Source organism: Clarias gariepinus, chromosome 9 (genome assembly GCF_024256425.1).
Source record: "Clarias gariepinus isolate MV-2021 ecotype Netherlands chromosome 9, CGAR_prim_01v2, whole genome shotgun sequence".
NCBI lineage: Eukaryota > Metazoa > Chordata > Actinopteri > Siluriformes > Clariidae > Clarias > Clarias gariepinus.
Genome location: NC_071108.1, coordinates 19,730,704 through 19,750,520, shown reverse-complemented (window position 1 = coordinate 19,750,520; position 19,817 = coordinate 19,730,704). Strand labels below are relative to the sequence as shown.

The 19,817-nt window shown below is 38.7% G+C and overlaps 1 protein-coding gene across 3 annotated transcripts in view; it reads right to left on the bottom strand.

Moving 5' to 3' along the window:
• cux2b (cut-like homeobox 2b) overlaps positions 1–19,817 on the bottom strand; it is a 118,925-nt gene that overhangs the window by 14,286 nt on the left and 84,822 nt on the right. For all 3 annotated transcript variants that reach the window (XM_053504873.1, XM_053504874.1, XM_053504875.1), the window contains 11 exons: positions 11,152–11,289; positions 9,702–9,840; positions 9,449–9,522; positions 9,291–9,357; positions 4,432–4,480; positions 3,657–3,752; positions 3,149–3,349; positions 2,778–2,836; positions 2,633–2,681; positions 2,229–2,331; positions 1,185–1,826 (listed from right to left, as the gene is read on the bottom strand). In XM_053504873.1, coding sequence (XP_053360848.1) covers positions 1,185–1,826; positions 2,229–2,331; positions 2,633–2,681; positions 2,778–2,836; positions 3,149–3,349; positions 3,657–3,752; positions 4,432–4,480; positions 9,291–9,357; positions 9,449–9,522; positions 9,702–9,840; positions 11,152–11,289 — 1,617 coding nt within the window. The remainder of the gene's footprint in view (positions 1–1,184; positions 1,827–2,228; positions 2,332–2,632; positions 2,682–2,777; positions 2,837–3,148; positions 3,350–3,656; positions 3,753–4,431; positions 4,481–9,290; positions 9,358–9,448; positions 9,523–9,701; positions 9,841–11,151; positions 11,290–19,817) is intronic.

Genomic DNA, 19,817 nt, shown 5'->3' with positions numbered 1-19,817 from the left:
CAAATATTTTTAATAAATGTTGTCTTGAAAAACGAGCAAGTCTTGGTTTACAAGTACCGAGTATCATGTATCATGCATGCATGTACTTCTTTTTTTGATGCCGAGGTTTGACTATAACACTGTGACCACGTGTGTGTGTGTAAAACTGTATTTATTTTTTGGGGCTATGGAATGAGTAATTTAAGTTTCCATTATTTTTTATGGAAAAAATTACATTTGGTTTACAAGTGTTTTGGAATGCGTGCCCACTTCGGGAACTAATTGTGCTCATAATCCAAGGTTCCACTGTACTTGAAAATCACTGAAAACCACATCTATGTTAAAGACTCAGTTAAATTTTTTGGAGTGATAGGTGTATTAAGGTAAATAGGGAAGCACCTAAAGCGCTGTCCCCATCATGCATAGTGCCCACTGTACAAGCCTCTGGAGGAAGTATTATAAACTCGGGTTGCTTTAGTTATTCAGGTCTATTATCAGCAACATTATGGGGCAATAAAAATAATTGATTGTCAAAAATGATTGTCAGCTGACAACGTAGATGTACTGAATAATTATGTCATCCCCTAAAAATATTTTTTACTTGTGTGATGGCACAGGCATAATCCATAATTTAAAATATGATACTGAAAATATCTCTTAACTCCTTTAACCTGACATACTGTAAAATGCTGTAAAATTTCCTGTCAATATATTGTCTTTCTTAGGCTATAGGTTTTACATGACAATCAATTATTATTAAATAACAGGGGTAAATTTATATAGCACAAGATTTTCATTTTGAATTATGGAATATGTCTGTTATTAAAAATAATATAAAAAATAATCTGCAATTAAATAATTAATGTAAACTGTTTTCAGGTATTCAATAAATGACCAATATGTGATCAATAATATGATTGCTAAAGGGGAATTTAAAGTCACAAGATTCCACATCTCAGTTCAACATAAACTATTTAATACCGGGCTTCTGTTTCTGTGAATGATAGGATGGGGTAATCATTAATTTTTTCTATGTACTTTTTTCAGGATGGGGTAATCATTCATTCTTCCCATGTACTTTATTCCTGACTATGGAAAGAATACTTTGTTGTTATTTTTTATTTGAAGTAAAAGATACTTTTGAGTGAAAAGTAGGTAGGTAGGTAAAGTGAAATGAGAAAATCTTGGAATAAACCAACACATACCTCTCTGGCGAACTTGGATGGTGCGCAATGCCAAGATGTTTTGCTCATCTGACAGGAACTGTTTCATCTTGATAAAGGGTTCCTTCCCTTTTACTGTCAGCTTCCTCCATGGTTTGGGCCGAGCCAAAATCTCACTGACGGAGCCTTGGGAAAGACCCAACACATAGTGCCCAAACACACGCTGACCAATGTTATGTTTCAGAAGCTGCTCTTTTACTTGATAGGCTATCTCTGCTGTGTCTAGCTGGTCCTCATCCCCACCTCCTGAGCTCCCACATTCTGACTGGTCACTGGCTAACCCAGTTTCCAACACTGAGGTCCCTGAGGAGCCTGGATTTGCTGACATAAGGGCAGCTTTTGCAGCAAACAGAGCAGTGGGGAAGGCCATGAGTGAGCTGCCATCCTTTTTAATGTGAGGAGAAAGAAGCTGTTTCTGCAGAAGTGGCCCTGTAGCATGTTTCTCACTGGAGAATGGTGATGAAGAGAAAGATTGTGAAAAGTCATGGGTCGCGGAGTTCCCATCAGGAGTGGGTGGTCCTGGACTGGAGGACTGGCCGTCTATTGGTAAGGCCCCAGGTGGGGAGGAGTATGAGATGATGGGGCGTACCAAATCCCTGCTGGAACCATCTGATTGGTCTTCATCTGAATGGACACAGACATTTTTTTGCTATTAAAGAAATTATTATGGAAAGTCTCTTGTGTATTGTAAATACATTGCCTGAACAAAAAGAAGTCATTCTTCCAACAGAACAATATGGTCATTCAGTACACTCAGGTCATCAGCTGACTTAATTTTATTGCCAAATGACATTGCTGAGCCTAGACCTGAAAAACTGAAAAAAACCCAGATCATAACACTGCCTCCAGAGGCTTTACAATTCAGCACTATCAATTCCAGGTTTTAATGATGTATTTTTAGCTTGATGCAAAATAATTTAAACCTTTTGAACTGGTGACTTCAGAAGGGGGCATGCGGTATACTGTACATTAACAAAATTAATGTGATAACCTACAGAAAATATATTTAAAAGATTTAAATCTTACCAGGCCGCTGTAGGCTTGCTCTGGTTTTATCAAGCAGAAATTTGTTGGAGTGGAGGAAAGTCTGCTTGTCAAGCAGCAAAGCCTCTGCAACTTTGTCAGAGTCCTGTAAACATACACACACACACAGAGCACAAAAACAGTTAAACTCAAATTCATCAATGCTTAGGAATGTACAGTACATCACCATGATAGATGATGGCTAGTGTGGTATTCACTTGCTCATGAAAGTGTTTCCTCATTGACAAAATCAAACTATTGAAGGAAAAACAAAAAAAGTTTTCATCGAAAAGTAGACCTATTTATCTATTGTTAGAGATGGTGGTAAACATGACAAAACGATGTGTAACTTGTAGAGGAATGAAGAATTAGCAACAAAGATCATAAAACTAGGCTATTTTTCTCACCTGGGAAGAGCTCCCATTTGCTGTTGTCAGTTTCATTGCTTTAAGAATGCTGTATGAGGAAAAGGGAAAGTAACATTGTGCCAATTAGCAAACGGACACAGGCTAAAGTGACCCATACACTTAAATGAAAAGAGACCTTTTTAACCTGAGTTCAGTTTTGATTTCTTCATAATCCAATTGAGACTGCAGTTTAACCTCTAACTTCTGAAAGAAAGAAAAAAACAGCAAGCGTATAGATAGTGATTTTAAGGATACATACTTTTTTAGTAACAAGTAGTAAAATCATAGTTGTTTTACTCTTTATGTCTAACCTTAAGACCAACAAGCAGATAAAAGAAGAATAAAGATGATTAAACCAGTCTAATTTCATTTCCGCCACCAGCATAGTCACTGCCCTGCACTATGTTCTTGCTGTCAAACACCCATTAAAAATATTGATGGCTGGAGAACCGGAAAGAGCCTCCTGGTCTATAGCTGTAAATTTGGTACATGTTGAAAATGTTCTGCCCTACTTACTTCAATAGCCTCTGTCTTAAGGGCCAGCTGGTGTTCAAGATCTGCCAGCTGACTTGCTGAAGAGTCTTGCACTTCCTGGAGAGTGAACTGCAACCTCTGGACACTCTCAAGCAGACGGAGAATCTCTCTGTCTTTGGAGAAGAGCACAGCCTCCAGCTGTGATGGTGAGCACTTATCCTTCTCATTCCTCCCTCCTTTCCCCTGAGATGGGCACCACAGCAGAGGAGCAAAGTAGTGCGGGAGAAGAAAAAAACAGGAAAATCCGTTTTCAACTTCAAAATGCCTGCTTCCATCCTCTCTGCTTTCTTATAATCATATTACTTCAAAGTGTTGTTAATGAGCAGCCAGTAGCACGAAGGGTTTGATTTGTGGCACCAACATTATGGAAAAGTGACTCTTTTTTTCTTAACATGAGTGTGACTTAAGAGCCTTGGGATGATGATGTGGTGAAGTGAGTCTTTTCCCTTTAATCTTAAAAGTTTTGGTGAGAGTAAGGAATCACTTTTACCTCACTGGGACCTCCGTCATTCCCTTCAGAAATGCTGCAACTACTGGTTAGCTGGTCTCTCAGACGCTCCACCTCCCTCTGGGCCAACTCTGCTCTCTGACATCAAACACACACAATTCTGCTTTACAAAGATCTGTCAACATCTCATGTGCAGTGAATGAACAATAAAAAAAACCGACAATGCTCTTAGACTTCTAAGTTTCTGAATCTAGTGTTTCCGTCAAGTGCACATACAATAAGTAGAATTAATGAGTTGAACAAAATTTCAAAAGTATGTCAAGAGAACACAAGGAGGACCTGAAACAGCCTCTTTCTCTTACTCACTCTGTAATCCATTCTGCTAAGGTGGATGTTTACTTGCAGCACTTTCTTTCCCAAACTCTTTCCCTACACAGTCACACTCGGCCTGCTAATTAATTGCTAATTTTCTGAACATTTATCTAAAAGCTGCTAAGCGAAAGAAGAGATACAGAGAATAGAAAATTATGGTGAAAAGAAAAGGAAAGATGAAAGCAATCAGTACGCTGAGGTAACTAACAGACATATCACGCTTCTCTCTCAGCAGCCATCGCTCTGTGCTGTCTCATGGCCCTCTGCTACCTGCAGACGGCTAATCACGAAGCCCTGAGAAAGCGGAGGGTAGAAGGCGGGTGGTAAGAGGAAGAGAGGCCACAGGGGCGTCTAATTAATCCTGAGGCTTGATTACAAAAGGTGATTACCTTAACAAATGCAGGATCCTCAAAATTAGTATTAGAATGGAAAGCCCCGTGCTCACCTGGTTGGCCTTCTCCAGGTTCGTCTTGAGCTGGGCCAGTTCCTCCACTCTGAAAGAGACACAATATACAAAGCCTATTTACTGTAAAGAATGGGAAAGATAAATATTGACGATCAGTATGGCTTCTGACCAAAACATTTTTTATATTTTATATAAAGATAGTCCCAATGGTCGTACTTTTCAATGACATAATATACAATATACAAAACGAAACAAGTCCAGCAGAAACTGTCCATCAGATTTTTTTATTTTTATCCTTTTCGAGGCTATACTCCCAGGCAGCACTGTGATTACAAAACAACCGATGCTCTTTAGTACAGTGTACTCTGTTGCAAGTGTTTGGATAATGCTTTATACAAGTCTTTTTTAGATAATTTTAGTGTTCTACACATGGCCAGGCATTAACTTTTAAATTAATTAAAGGAATTATTGGTTAATGCATCCGCCACACCTTGATACCCTTAGCAAACGGCCCCAACCCGAGTGTGAAACAAACACACACGCTTACATGATACAGTATGTCTAAGTTCTCTGTTTAGTATCAGCAAAAAGCTTATTCAAGGTTTTAACCTGGCTTCCTGTGTCACATACTTCCCATACATCAAAAGGGCAAAATTTGTTAACATGCAAGTCAGACAGAGGCTAGCATTTTCTAGCGAGCCATTTGCATGTTTATTCGTCTTGCTATGGGCTATAAGAAATATTACCATATAAGGAATGAAGAATAAGTGGGTTGTTTTATGGACATATACTGTAGGCATGGGAAACTTAACACAATATCAGAAAACCTTACACTTGACTAGGTTAAGATAAGAAGTAAGTTAGGTGTAGAGTATTAAGTGCGTTTTGATATTTTCAACAAAGTGTTGGACAATGGGTGTAACCGTCTGTAGTTAGATACACAAATGCACAACTGCCTCAGTCATATTATCTACATTTTGCATTCCTAACAGTTCACCAAACAACAGTCAAATTATAAACTCCCACAAAGATGTTTCAAGTATTAGAAAGTCTATGAAATCTAAAAAAAAATAAATAAATAAAAAGGAGAAGGTATCCCATCATTAAAACAGAATGAGTCACATCTATTGCATATTATTTGACATCATATCTCAACATGCCTACACAGTCCTAACAATCAGAGCACTCATTTAAATAGCGTCTTGGGGAGATTATTCATAAGATTTGTTTGAAGTTCAACAGTTTCCTCTCAGTCATCAGGGAGCTGATTTTCAAAAGGTGGAGAGGCTGAATAATGAGGAAGCCAGAAAGTTTAAATAAATACATGATCCTCAGAGGTTCTCCTAAATAAAAACGCTCACTATATTACAGTTTATATAATGCAAATGTAAGGGCTTTAAGTTGTTGTACAATAAAGACTATGAAGACACAGTATTGCTGTGAAAATCCAGATTAAATATGACTTTTTCCTTCTGTCCCTGGTAAATAAGTGTCTATACTAATGAAAATTACAGTGGATTTTTATAAGCATGAAGCCAGAAAGATATTCTTTACAAAAAGACTCCATACCACATACTGTATTAAACACAGTACCACATTACTCATAAATAAACAAATAATTGTCTATGCTAATGAGTTTGTTAAACTACCAGGATGAGCTCTGAGATCACTAATGTTTATGTAGCAGCAGGATGACAGCCAATAACAGAAACACTTCAGCAAAGTAGCATAGTCCTCACATCACAGAGAGGAAAGAGAAAGCATTCAGAATTTAACCAAAGGCACACTGTACGTTAGATCTGAAAACAGATGTCCTGGAGTTGAGCATCTGGGTCTTCTACAGCAAAAGTAAATATAGACACTTTTTCTGATTCCACCTGACTGGCTTGGAAATTTATAAAAGTTTCAGGTTCATTCACCGTGCAAGCTAGAGACTTTCTTTTCTTTTTTTTTTTAAGCCCAATTTTATGATAATGCAATCTGTTACCAGAGCAGTTCTTAATTAAAAGCAAGAAAGACAAACAGAAACTGCTCATATTACCTGCACTAGTTCGTCACTTATCAGTTATACCAGCTGATACTGCCAAGCATTTTTTTTAAATAGATTTGCCATAGGTAAAGGAGCAGATCTGGGGGACTCATGGACGTAGAGTATTATGGTGAACTGGTATGTTTAGATGCTGTCTTCCCCACTCTCATTGATCACTCAGGTTTGCTGACGGTGAGGTGATTGTTTGCTTTACATGTCAGGAAGCCCTCATGTCTGTGTTTCCTTCTGGCTCTCCCTTTTAGTTATGCTGTCATAGTTAGTCCTGCTGGAGTCTCTGCGTGCACTCTACAGTTAATATACATTTACATTATACATTGTGTGACTGTGACCATACCTAACTGCCATCTCTCCATCTATTTTGCTCTCTCTTCTCTCCCTCTCTCCGTTTTCCTCTACCTATCTCTCTGTCGAGCTATACATGTCGCTCCTGAGCTGCCAGTGATCCAGACCCCCTCTGCCCTTGGACCTGTCTAACTCGTCCTGGAGTCCTGCCTCTGGTTGGAGATCTCGTCGCATGGATGCCCCATGTGGTCTGCCTGGGATGCGTGTGGTGACTGGGGATGTTTCCACTTTTGCACAAAGACGGTCCTTTCCTCGACTGATGCAAACAGCTGTTCTCTGAGGACCTGTGACTTCAGTCGCTCAATAATTCAGGACTGGAATTTCCTACAGTCTACCTGAGCCTCCAGGAACAAACTGGACTCCATTTAGTTTAACACATCTCCTGTTATCCTGAACTTTTCCAGTCTGATATAGTTTTATGTAGATCAATCCCTGCTATCCATTTTCACCGAAATGAGGATGGGTTCCCTGGTGAGTCTGGTTCCTCTGAAGGTTTCTTCCTATTACCATCTCAGGGAGTTTTTCCTTGCCACTGTCGGTGTCGTCCTTGGCTTGCTCATCATTTTGATTCATACACATTCACATTTTATACAGACTTGAATAATTATTTTAAATGTGTAAAGCTGCTTTGCGACAATGTCAATTGTTAAAAGCACTATACAAATAAAACTAAATTGAATACTGGACCATGTTGAAAATATAATACATGATTATACACTACCAGTCAAAAGTTTGGACACACCCTCTTATTCAATGGATTTTGTTTATTTTTACTGCTTTCAAAATTGGATATTATTCATTAAAAAATTGACAAATATTTTAAAAATAATTATTTTAATTAAATTCCTCTTGCTTTGATGACAGCTTTGTACACTCTGGGCTCTAGATAAACTAGTGGAGTGTTCGGAGTTATTGTTCTGTTGGAAAACAAATCAGACCAAAGGACAGTTTTCCAATGATGTGATGTCCATTCCTTGTGTTGTTTGGCCCAAGCAAGTCTCTTTAGCTTGTTGTTCTTCCGAAGTAATGGTTTCTTTGCCACAATTTGACCATGAAGGCTTAAATCCCACACAGTCTCTTCTGACCATCGGATGTTAAAATGTGTCTGCTATATGAATTTCAAAAAGCACTTACAGTATGTGGGCTCTAATCGCAGGCACTGTAAATCGTCTTTTTCTGTAGCTGCTCATTCTAATAAACCTATCCTCTGCAGCAGAGGTAGCTTGTGCACTTCCTTTTTTTGGAACAGTCCTTATGAGAGCCAGTTTCATCATAGCGTTTAATGGTTTTAGCAACTGCACTTGGAGAGAAATTCAAAGTTCTGAGATTGGACTGACTGACCTTCCTTTTTTAAAGTAATGGTGTACCGTCTTCCCTTTACTTAACTGAGTGTTTCTTTAAATAATAATGATTTGTATGATAGTTGTAGTAGCACTAATAGGGCTAATAACTCTGTACTCACCCTTCCTCTGAACATGACACCTGATGGTCTACAGCACATAAGCATAAGAAGGCAACAAATATATATAAATTAACTCTTGACATGGCACAGCTGTAAACTTAAAACTATTCCAGCTGACTCCCTCATGAATTTGATGGGAGTGTGCCAAGCGGTCATCAAAGCTACTGTAAATGTAGCTAGTCTAGGTTGTGTAACAGTTTTTTTGTTCACTACATACGTAATTGCATACAGTACATGTTCTTTTATAGTTTTGGTGTGTTCAGTATTATTGTTTATTATATTAGTGATATAATGAATTATATGTTGAAAATAATTGATGTAAAGAAAAAACAGAACTAAACCAGAAGGTGTGCTTTGTTCCATGATGAAACAGGGTTGCTTCGAGATTGCCCGCACCTTGTCCTAAGGGCACAAGTGCTACCTCAGTGGTTTGATGAGTAGGAAAAAAATTTAGCCCCTCCATTTTCATACAACTGATTTTATAATGTCTTAAACATTAACATTTAACAAATGTTTAATTAAAATCCTCGAATGGTACATGTATAGGCAGTGCATGCAGTGGATGGGTAGTGTCGGGTGCGGCAAACCCACCGATAGCAGGGCCCGAACCCGGATCCTCAGATCCGAAAACCAACATGAGCCTTTGCTGCCTGAGCTGCTTTTTACAACGAAAAGCACACCTGGTTTCCTTAGTCTTATTATCTGTGTTAAATATGCCATTATCAAACACAGCCGGGTAACCGCACTGCGATTATGAGAAGCCATAAGGGTGAAATTTGGTCATATGATTAAAACGTCAATATTGAGAGTCCTAAAAATGACATAAATCATATATAATTTCTTTGTTCTTTACACTTAAGTTCTCAATCCAGTTGACAGGTATTGAAGATTTTGAACTGACTTGTTAACTCCATTAGAGATTTCTCTTCCCCCTGGCTAGACATTTCAACACAACGAAGATAACATTAATGACATCTTACACTGGGCATAAGGACAGAGAAAAAGGAAAGTGTTTGTTACAACAGTCTTCAAGTAAAGACCTACTTGGCAGCAATTTCCTTGTAGTATTTGCACTTTAGCTCCTGTAGTTCTGACTGGGCTTTGCTGAGTTCTACAAACAAACAGAATAGGTTAGTTTCTTGGTTTTTCATATATTATCAAGCTTATGTCCTGTACAGTTTATTGTTTAAATGAATACTTACCTGACTGGAGAGTTTTGATTCTGTCTTCAGCCTGAGCCAGTCTGACATGCAGAACATCTGGTTCATCTGCTTCCCTGAGGAAACAAGTGCATTGAACCAAATGGTAAAACATGCCACAGAATAAAAATAAAAGTATTAGGTACAGCATAAAGTTATTGAAGTTATTTTACAGAAAGAAAGGTACGACTGTACATGTGACGCATATTTCTGCAGCAAATTTCTATAAAGACATTAATACATTTTTCTTACATACCGTTCCTCCAGGCCCTGGTGGTTGGGAAGGGGTAAGCCACCATCTTGGAGGCTCTGTGTGCTGTTTGGGGTCATCATATGGGGCAGTTGTTCGGAGACCTCTACTCTGTGTAAGCTTACTGGGCTTTCTTCTACAGTTTCTGTCAGAGAGACCATGACAGAGTTACTTAAGTTTCTTTATCAGCTACAGTACATAGGCTTTTAAAGGGTTTCAGCTTTAAATTAACAAACAAAACAATATATTTAACAAAAGATTGCATCACTTTGGAATCGCAGCTATTCTTATAAAGGCCCTCCATTTTCACACAATCAAAAGTGATTAAACAAACTAACATAATTGAAAATATAAGCATTATTTGTAATATTTAGATGGAATTCTGTGATCATTTCTTTTGGTGTTTCTGAGCCTGTTTTGCATTCCTTTTTTAAAAATGGACCAAATTGTTGATCTGGCCACTCTTAAAGTTTCTGCTACCCTTCTAAACAGGTGTTTTTTTTATTTCAGCCTGATAGTGGTCTCCGTTTGAGTCAGTAGAAAAGAAGGGACAAAAAAAGTGCAGTAATTCCTACATGATTAATGCAATATATTGTATTTAATATTATCTTGGTTACTTCATTTCAAATCAGTTTTGTAATGTACAGGGACAAATCTACAGAAAAACGTGCTGTTGTCCAAATACTTATGAACCAGACTTGCCTACCATGGATGTGCAGAGAGCTGTGAGAAGACCAATAATTAGAAATCACATAATTAAATTACTATTTTATTATTGTTTTTATTTTAATCAGATCTTCACAAGTCCTTTAACATTTATTGACTTAACATAAAATTAATCCATGCAGGAGAACAAAATGAGAATGTTTCTATCCAAGAGATCACTTAAGTCCTTAACTATCAAAAGTTACAGACTGTGCTTTTAAATGTCATGTAAATAAAATAAATTAGAAGCTCCATAGTCTTGCACATTGACTTGTCCTCTATTCCTTCCAAGGATCAATATGACTGGCATAAATGCTGGTGCCTTAAAATCAGAACAAATACCTTGAATAAATTAATACGCAAACAACTTATTTTCTTGTTGAAAAACATTTCTGCCTTGACGCTCACGTCTAATATCAGTCTGAGCACATATTTTATCTCTACCTATTTTTCTCTGCACAGATCAGCTCTCAGATTATTGCTATATTTTTCTTGCATGTCTTTTTAACTAATATGAGTCCAAAGAGCTACACATCTTTTAATTAAATGTGTTAAATGATCAGAGAAAACCATTGAAAGTGTAAAAGTAAATTATTTGCTCAATGCATTTTTCCATTTTTAGCACAGAGCGGTCTTGTCGTTGAGCTATACACTAGCTCCTAATTTACTCCTTGGACAGTACAAGTGATTTTAACGCTAATTGGAGCTGAATGTGAAGTGTTTTGGTGGGAATGTTGAAGAGAAAGCTGACCTGCACTGTTAAGGCACTCCAGATGTCTCCTCCAGTGCCCTGAGATCTCACTGACCAGAACCTCACTGTCTGGAGAACTTTGTAGCTGAGTGAGACGTTCCTCCAGTGAGTGGGAGGCCTCCAGCACCGGAGCGGGGTCTGACACACACACACACACACACACACACACAAACAGAGAAGGAAAAAAAAGCGGGAAAAAGGTAGTAAACACTTCAGTGCATGCTTCATCTTTTATATTCAATCTTAATACAGTATAACAATCCTTTAAACTTGAAAAAAATTATAATCTTAGCACAAATCCAGCACTGTTAACAACCGCACAACCTTGGCTCCTCAAGTCACTCACAAGTAATACTTATCTAGACAATTCAAAAATGTTAGAGGGAATTTTAAATTTATATATAGATAAATTACCAAAAAAAAGTCGTATCGTAAAAAAATGGAGAAATTCTGTAGCACAACAGACGAGCTGTTTTGCAATGCATGTGGCTCAGTGTGAGGCCCAAGGGGCCAACTAAGAGGCTGTTTCTGCGCTAACAAGTCTCCTCTGGATCATTTGATCATTTAAATTATTATGCCAGGAATCCTCAGGAGGCACCTCAACTCTCCACTTCACAGGGCTGTTTTTAATCTTCCTCTCTTCCTTTCTTCTTTGCCTAAAAAAAAGAAAAGTCGAGCCTGCTGTGTGCTGCATGGATAGGAGTGGTGCTCTTGTTGTGCACCTGCCTGTGAAGGAAGGCAGAGGAGGTGACTTCTAGCACCAAAGCAGTGTGAAAAATGCTCAGGGGAGTGAAAGTGGAGGAGGGGGGTGTATGTATATTTGCGTATGTGCACCAACTGGTACGCAGAGACTCTTACACAGAGTCACGCAGGAGCTGGAGCTCGAGACACACACACACACGAAAAAAAAAAATGCATATAAGAAAACAAATTCAACCTTGTGTTTTTCCTTCAAACACAAGACCCAAACAGAGCTCTCCGAAATTCTGCTGTGAAATATGACCCTGTCTGTAAAGATTTATTTAGATATAATGCACAGACAGACAAAGAGGGCTTGGTAGTAGTGAACTGACTCACAAAAGCTTTATAAAAGAGTAAGACAGCCATAAACGCAGTGATATAACACGTGATAGAGTGTGTGTGTGTGTGCGTGAAAATTTGTATTGTTACAGCAGCACAGTGGAGATTGCGTCAGTCACATGGGACACTGTGCTTAAGAAGATGACTTAAAACAGTGCTGTTCTCAGTACAACCCCTGAATCTTCCCAGTGCCTTTATTGCAAGCTTTTTAAGAGCTAATGATCAAATGCTTCAGGCCAATTCTTCAGCACCGAGACAAACCGGTCCTGATTATCAATCAGCTTCATACACAGAGTAGGTGAAACTGTGCCATGTAGGTGAATGCGTCCATGACTAAAGCAATCAGTTCCATTCATACACACGAAAATATAGTGTCAAAACATCCTATACCATGTGGAATAAAATGCTGATTGCTGCATGTATAGAAAAGAAGCAGCATACTTTTCTGGGAAAAGAGAAATAAATGAAAAATAAAAGCATGGCTCCTTGCTGAAATGCAACATCAACGTTTTATTAAATCCTGGTGATAGCAAGGCCTTGCTTTCCTTGACGGACTGACGGGAAGTGTTGCCTCAACACAGCCATAAACAATTAGGCATTACTTATCACACTTATCTTAACTTTAAACTTCTTTGTACCGCCTCCAGGCCAGGCCAAAATGTTTAGCAGCTCTCACTCGGTTTAGGAACAGAAACAAGCCCTCCATGGCAACAAGTTTCTCCTCAAAACCAGTGAATTATACACTCTGGGCAGCGTTGTGGGAGAGTGAGTGAGATTCAGTGAGTCTCACACACACACACACACACACACACACTACATACACTTACACATCTTACTTATCTTGTATGAACAGGTATTGGCTAGCAGGTAATTGAATTATTGCTAGACTTATCTATCGTGATCTAGCACTATATCCAGTGCGAAATCTAATCATAACCTCAAAAGAAAATATCTGCATCTTTTTCTTAAATAAAGAATTCTGCAGCCTTAAAAACAACAGACTTTAAAGTCAAAACCAGCAGATATTTCAATTCTAACAGGCAGAATTGTCCGCAAAAAAATATATTTGCAAAAAAAAAAAAAAAAAAACCCTAACACACATACGCATGGTGGGGCAACAGGTAAAGCACTACATCTTATTGTCTAAGGATCTTACTAAATATTTTAAGAAGACTAAATCAGTTTACCACACTGCAATAGAACGAGTACCTATTTTTGAACGAGTTCTTATAAAAACGCAGACATTGCTTTCTGTTTTACAGAAGCTGACTCTCTTTAAAAATATATATATATATATATATATATATATATATATATATATATATATATATATATATATATATATGTTGGCCTGTTCATTACCGCTTTTAAAGTTCATGCCTGCTACATTTCTTCACAACACACACATACAGTGGGTACAGAATGTATTCAGACCCCCTTAAATTTTTCACTCTTTGTTATATTGCAGCCATTTGCTAAAATCATTTAAGCTAATTTTTTTCCTCATTAATGTACACACAGCACCCCATATTAACAGAAAAACACAGAATTGTTGACATTTTTGCAGATTTTTTTTAAAAAGAAAAACTAAAATATCACATGGGCCTAAGTATTCCTACCCTTTGCTCAGTATTTAGTAGATGCACCCTTTTGGTCTAATACAGCCATGAGTCTTTTTGGGAAAGATGCAACAAGTTTTCCACACCTGGATTTGGGGATCCTCCGCCATTCCTCCTTGCAAATCCTCTCCAGTTCTATCAGGTTGGATGGTAAACGTTGATGGACAGACATTTTTACTGTACAGTAGGTCTCTCCAGAGACGTTCAATTGGGTTTAAGTCAGGGCTATTCAAAAACAGTCACAGAGTTGTTGTAAAGCCACTCCTTCATTATTTTAGCTGTGTGCTTAGGGTCACTGTCTTGTTGGAAGGTAAACCTTCGACCCAGTCTGAGGACCTAAGCACTCTTGGCCACATTCATCTTTCCCTTGATTGCAACCAGTTGTCCCTGCAGCTAAAAAACACCCCCACAGCATGATGCTGCCACCACCATGCTTTACTGTTGGGACTGTATTGGACAGGTGATCAGCAGTGCTTGGTTTTCTCTACACATACCGCTTAGAATTAAGGCCAAAAAGTTCCATCTTGGTCTCATCCGTCCAGAGAAATTAATTTCTCACTATTTTGGAGTCTTTCAGGTGGTTTTTAATGTGTCTTGCACTAAGGAGAGGCTTCCGTCGGGCCACTCTGCCATAAAGCCCCGACTGGTAAAGGGGTGCAGTGATGGTTGACTTTCTACAACTTTGTCCCATCTCCCGACTGCATCTCTGGAGCTCAGCCACAGTGATCTTCAGGTTCTTCTTTACCTCTCTCCCCAAGGCTCTTCTCCCCGATAGCTCAGTTTGGCCGGATGGCCAGCTCTAGGAAGAGTTCTGGTTGTCCCAAACATCTTCATTTAAGGATTATGAATCCTTAAATCGTGTGATCTTAGAAACCTTAAGTGCAGCAGAAATTTTTTGTAACCTTGGCCAGATTTGTGCCTTGCCACAATTCTGTCTCTGAGCTCTTCAGGCAGTTCCTTTGACCTCATTATTCTCATTTGTTCTGACATACATTTTGAGCTGTAAGGCCTTATATAGACAGGTGTGTGGATTTCCTTATCAGTATTCAATCAGTATCAGTATCCAATCAGTATAATTAAACACAGCTGGACTTAGATGAAGGTGTAGTACCATATCAAGGATAAGCACCTGAGTTTTCTTTCAACATGGGGTGGCTCTGTGTACATTACTAAGGGAAAAAAAAAAAAACTTAAATGATTTTAGAAAATGGCTATATAACAAAGAGTTTAAAATTTAAGGAAGTTTGAATATTTTCCGTACCCACTGTAAATGCACATTTTTCAACTAAATCAGCCTTGTAGTTTGTCTTCCTTTTTAATAGGACTTGATGAGAGCCTTCAAATGACTAAAATTTCAAATTAAGGAAATACTCAATTCATTGCAGTTCTCATTACTATGTGCTTTCTCTTAATCCAATTTTGGCGTGACCATGAAATGGTCTGAAATGTCAATAATCACTTCCCCTACTCAAAGTTTATTTACGTTGATTACACAAACTATTAGAGAGTGTCAAACCTATTCTATCACCTCTAATCATTTCCTGCCTTAATTAAACACACTAATGACTTCTTAGCAAGAGTCTCTCCACCAGGCCCAGCCCTCTGCTGTGAAGTAGGACACACCAGACCAGTGATTACCCTTAATGAGTTTGTCCTTTTATTGTCCATGTAAGTGCGCTGTCCATTTTAAAATCAGCCCCTAACTTTGTTATGCTCAATTACATGTATGCCCTGAGGTTACAGTAACTAATAATTCTGAGGCTTTATGAAACAATGCATCATATTATTGTAAGGTTGAAAGTCCATATGCACATAGGGATATGGTGGTTGTAAGGAATCACAGCAATGGCTTTTTCTTGGCTGTAAAAATTTCTTGGCTTACAAGGCTGGGACCTGGCCTTCTGCTGTGATATAGTGTACATATGATTCTGGTGTGATATGCATTCGGAGATGCTTTTCCTGCTCATTGTCACTTTGATCTCAATCATCAGCGTTGTATTTTAGCTTGCAGTCCCTCCACATGCAATGTGTGAGGGAGTCCCAGTGATACTGAAGTACTCATGCCAACCTGTCCAGTGCCATGACACAAAGTCATGTCGTGACACAAATTGGTTGAGGAGTTGACCCGTTCCCCAGCTTTACTGATGTTTGGAATGGGTGCTTTGGCTGGGGTCTCTTGGCCCTTCTTTTGAACACACTACCTTCTAAAATATGTAATAAAAAAAGAATCAAATAAGTGTTGTGGATAATTCCTGGTTAATTCCTAGGGTGCAAGTCTGACTTCTCCTTGGGCAGCACAGTTCAGTTATCCATAGCCCTCGTCTGATTATGAAGGAAGGAACAAACAGGGCCAAACTAAATGAGAAACTAGGAATCATGAAAACTAGCTATCTGAGAAATCCAAAAACACAAAACTTCATGGCAAGCTCCAGCAAAAGCTTTGGGCTTCTACTTAACCGAATCCACCTGCCAATAAAGTACCTGTTATTTGTGTGGCCGTTAAAGCCACTGTTACCTTTGAACCCGATAACACTGAATGTCTAATAAATGTGAAGATTGACAAAATGTTACTACACCTACTGATTTCTTATCTAAATATCAAAAGCTTCACAACTTCCAGAATGATTCTTATGCAGTGCCTTACATGCCCCAGTAACTAACTTTTGTGCATTTGTCTTCTGCTTAAATTGAATTAGGAGTTTTTTTTAATAAGAGGCTGCTTGGTAAAAGGCACTTGGAGCATCGTCTTTACAACCTCTTTGTTCTGTATGCATGATGCAACATCCTACAATTTCTAGCTTGCACTTGAGTGCAGATGAGCATGGCTGTATTCAGAGTTGCAGAGGTGAGGGGGAAGCCGGACTAGGTGGCCCAGCGCTGCGTGACATGGTATAGCAAGAGGAGCAGGTGTGCCAGGGCAGTCCGTCTTAGCCCTGTCAGTGCTACACTGTCATTAGCTAGCGCAGACGCGGTGGGGGGCAGCACAGCGTCTCTCAGGCCCCTCGGTAATTACGCTCTGACATAATTAACCCAGCAAGCCCATTAGCCCAGCGAAGGCTGGAAAAAAGCCCTCACTATAATTATTTGTTGTGTGCATGCTAATGAGGCCAGCTGTGCACCCATCGTACAACATGAACAAATTAATTTACAAGGCTGTGCTTCAAGGGTCTTTTTTCCTTACTCACACTCCAAAACCACCAACTATTTTGTGTGTGTGTGTGTGTGTGTGTTTTAATTTTTTCATCAAGTGGCCATTAACGGTCTAAAAGCATATGTTCATCCTTCTGTACAGAACTGTACATGCAGTTGTGTGTCAATAGAAGGAAACAACTTCCTGTTGTCTCTGGGTGACAGTTGCAGTTGTTCTGGTACATACCTACCACCCTGAAGCTTTCAAACTTTCCCCTAAGAACAACATACAGTATCTGATATAACTAATGAGTTCATCACCAAGGACATCATGAGCTGTGCAGGGCAAAAAAAAAAAAATCACTGTGTGCTCTAAACCCAGCCCCCTGCTTCACAGCAGCTACGATATCTGGACATCTTTGGAGTCAATCTTATTGTTCTATCTTTTTTTTTTCCATTTAATGAAACCTGCATACAGTGGCGCAGAAACTATTGATGTCTTTTTAAATTTCTCTCACTGGATGCCATATTTAGATCCAGGATCAAATAACATCATGGTGACACACCTTTGCACTGGGAAAAACTTTCACTCAGGAACCAAGTTCAGGAACCATTCATCATCCTAACTCCTTGTTCGCAAATCTAACCAGGAAAAAAGTGACATCTTAAACGTTCCCCTGAAATACACAGAGGAGGTAATTCTTTTATTCCATTTAGGTGGAGTGGCTTCACTCTGCACATTTGATATTCAGTGAGTATATTAAAGCACTTTTGCAACACCTTGATATAGGGGAAAGAGAGCGTGTGTGTGTGTGTGTGTGTGTGTGTGTGTGTGTGTGTGTGTGTGTGTGTGTGCGCGAGCGAGAGAGAAAGAGAGAGAGAGATGCGTGTCTGTTTCTTTTGGCTGCATGCATTAAAAGACAAACTTTCTCACAAAGCCTTTTTGTTACGGTAGCAGACTGAAGGACAAGAGTCTGGCTTACATCAATACACATCACCTATGAAAGAGTCTTGAAAGAAATGCATTGTCACAGATGCGTGGGATTTGACTGAGATCTGCTGTCTCTATAAAAGCTTCTGGATAAAAAGAGGGAAAGCAAGCAGGCGGCAAGGGCGAGTAAGAGCAAGTGGTTCTTTTGAAAGCTGATCAAAATATTACATGAAGGCCACTGCTAAGATAAAACCTCATATGTCTTCAGCTAACACAAGACAAACAGTGATGCTGTAAGAAGTGACTGTTATGTGTACCTGTTAATAGCATTAAGGTGGAATCTTGGCATGAAGGCAGAACACTGAATTGTAGCAGATTATCTTATTATCCTAAAATGTACGTGCATGCACCATCTATTTACAAATATAATATATACATTTACAATTCAATTCAATTTTATTTGTATAGCGCTTTTAACAATGATCATTGTCGCAAAGCAGCTTTACAGAATCAAAAAAATATTATGGAATTGTGTACAAAATGTGAAAAATGTGGTCAGATATTCCCTAATGAGCAAGCTGATGGCGACAGTGGCAAGAAAAAACTCCCCGAGATTGCAATAGGAAGAAACCTGGAGAGGAACCAGAATTAGCAGGGAACCCATCCTCATCTGGGTGATAATGGATAGCAGGAACTGTTGTGCAGTCAAACTGTACTGTGTGTTAGAAAGCCTATTTTATTTTATGCGTTTCTAGAAAACTGCTATACAGTATGTTCCCACATAAATAATACAACCCTAAATCAGTGAACAGAAATTTCAATACTTTGCATGACTGCCCTTTTTACTACTTTTTACAAAGGCAACAGTACACTTTGTTGAGTGTTATGAGTGATTTGGCAGGTAAGGTTTAACCTAACAGAGTTCTTCTGGACACTTTGTCCCAAGTGCTTCTGTTTTTTCCAGGTAAAACATGACAACCTTCATCTGTTATTTTTTGGAATGGAAAACTGTGCATTACATTCCTCCCTTTTTCTTTGACTTTCATTTTGTGTTGCTGTTAAAGTAAATAGACAGACACTACTATAACCTATAAGCGTTTTTGTTCTTTCTGACTCTTTCTTAATGCGTACACACATATACACAGACTCCAGTATGATCTCTGTTGGGTTTTTCCTCCACAGGGATCTATTGGGTAGGCCAGTGCTTTTATGAACATAATGCATTATTAAGCACCTCAAACATCTCCTGGGCCTTTTGTTTATTACTGCTCTTATTAATCACCAGCACATAATCTCCACCCATCCAGAGAGCCCTCATTCACCATTCATTCTCCACTCACACCACACACACACACACACACACGCAAGCATGCCCGCACACACAGGTCTTTAAATTTGATATTGTATGATGAAATATCCTCTAGAAAGGCCATTTATGAACACAATGATACCAGGAAAATTCTGAAATACTGATGAAATGTGAACAATATCAAGTAAACAAAAATCATCAAAGACATTTCTTTGAAATATAAAAAGTTAAAAGCACAATTGGTAAATCAATCAACCAACCAAATTAATCAATAATTTATGGCTTGGACTAGTCTGGCTCACTTTCTGATGGTCATGCTGGCTCTATTAGAGCTTTCCATAATCACATTCACAAATCAAGTTTGAAAAAGGTCTCTTACTTAAATGGCCACAACAAGGACTAACCAGAGCAAATGGTTTTTCGTGATTTTTGATTTAATACAGCCTAATAGTGAAATCAAATTTAAATTCCTATTTGCTTGTCTGCACACTTCATCAGTAATACCTTTGGTCACCACTAGCCAGCAGTGTAACACTGGTGTTTCAAGTCCATTATTTTATTGTTTCATCAGGCAGCCAGTCTCTGACCAGCATCTAAA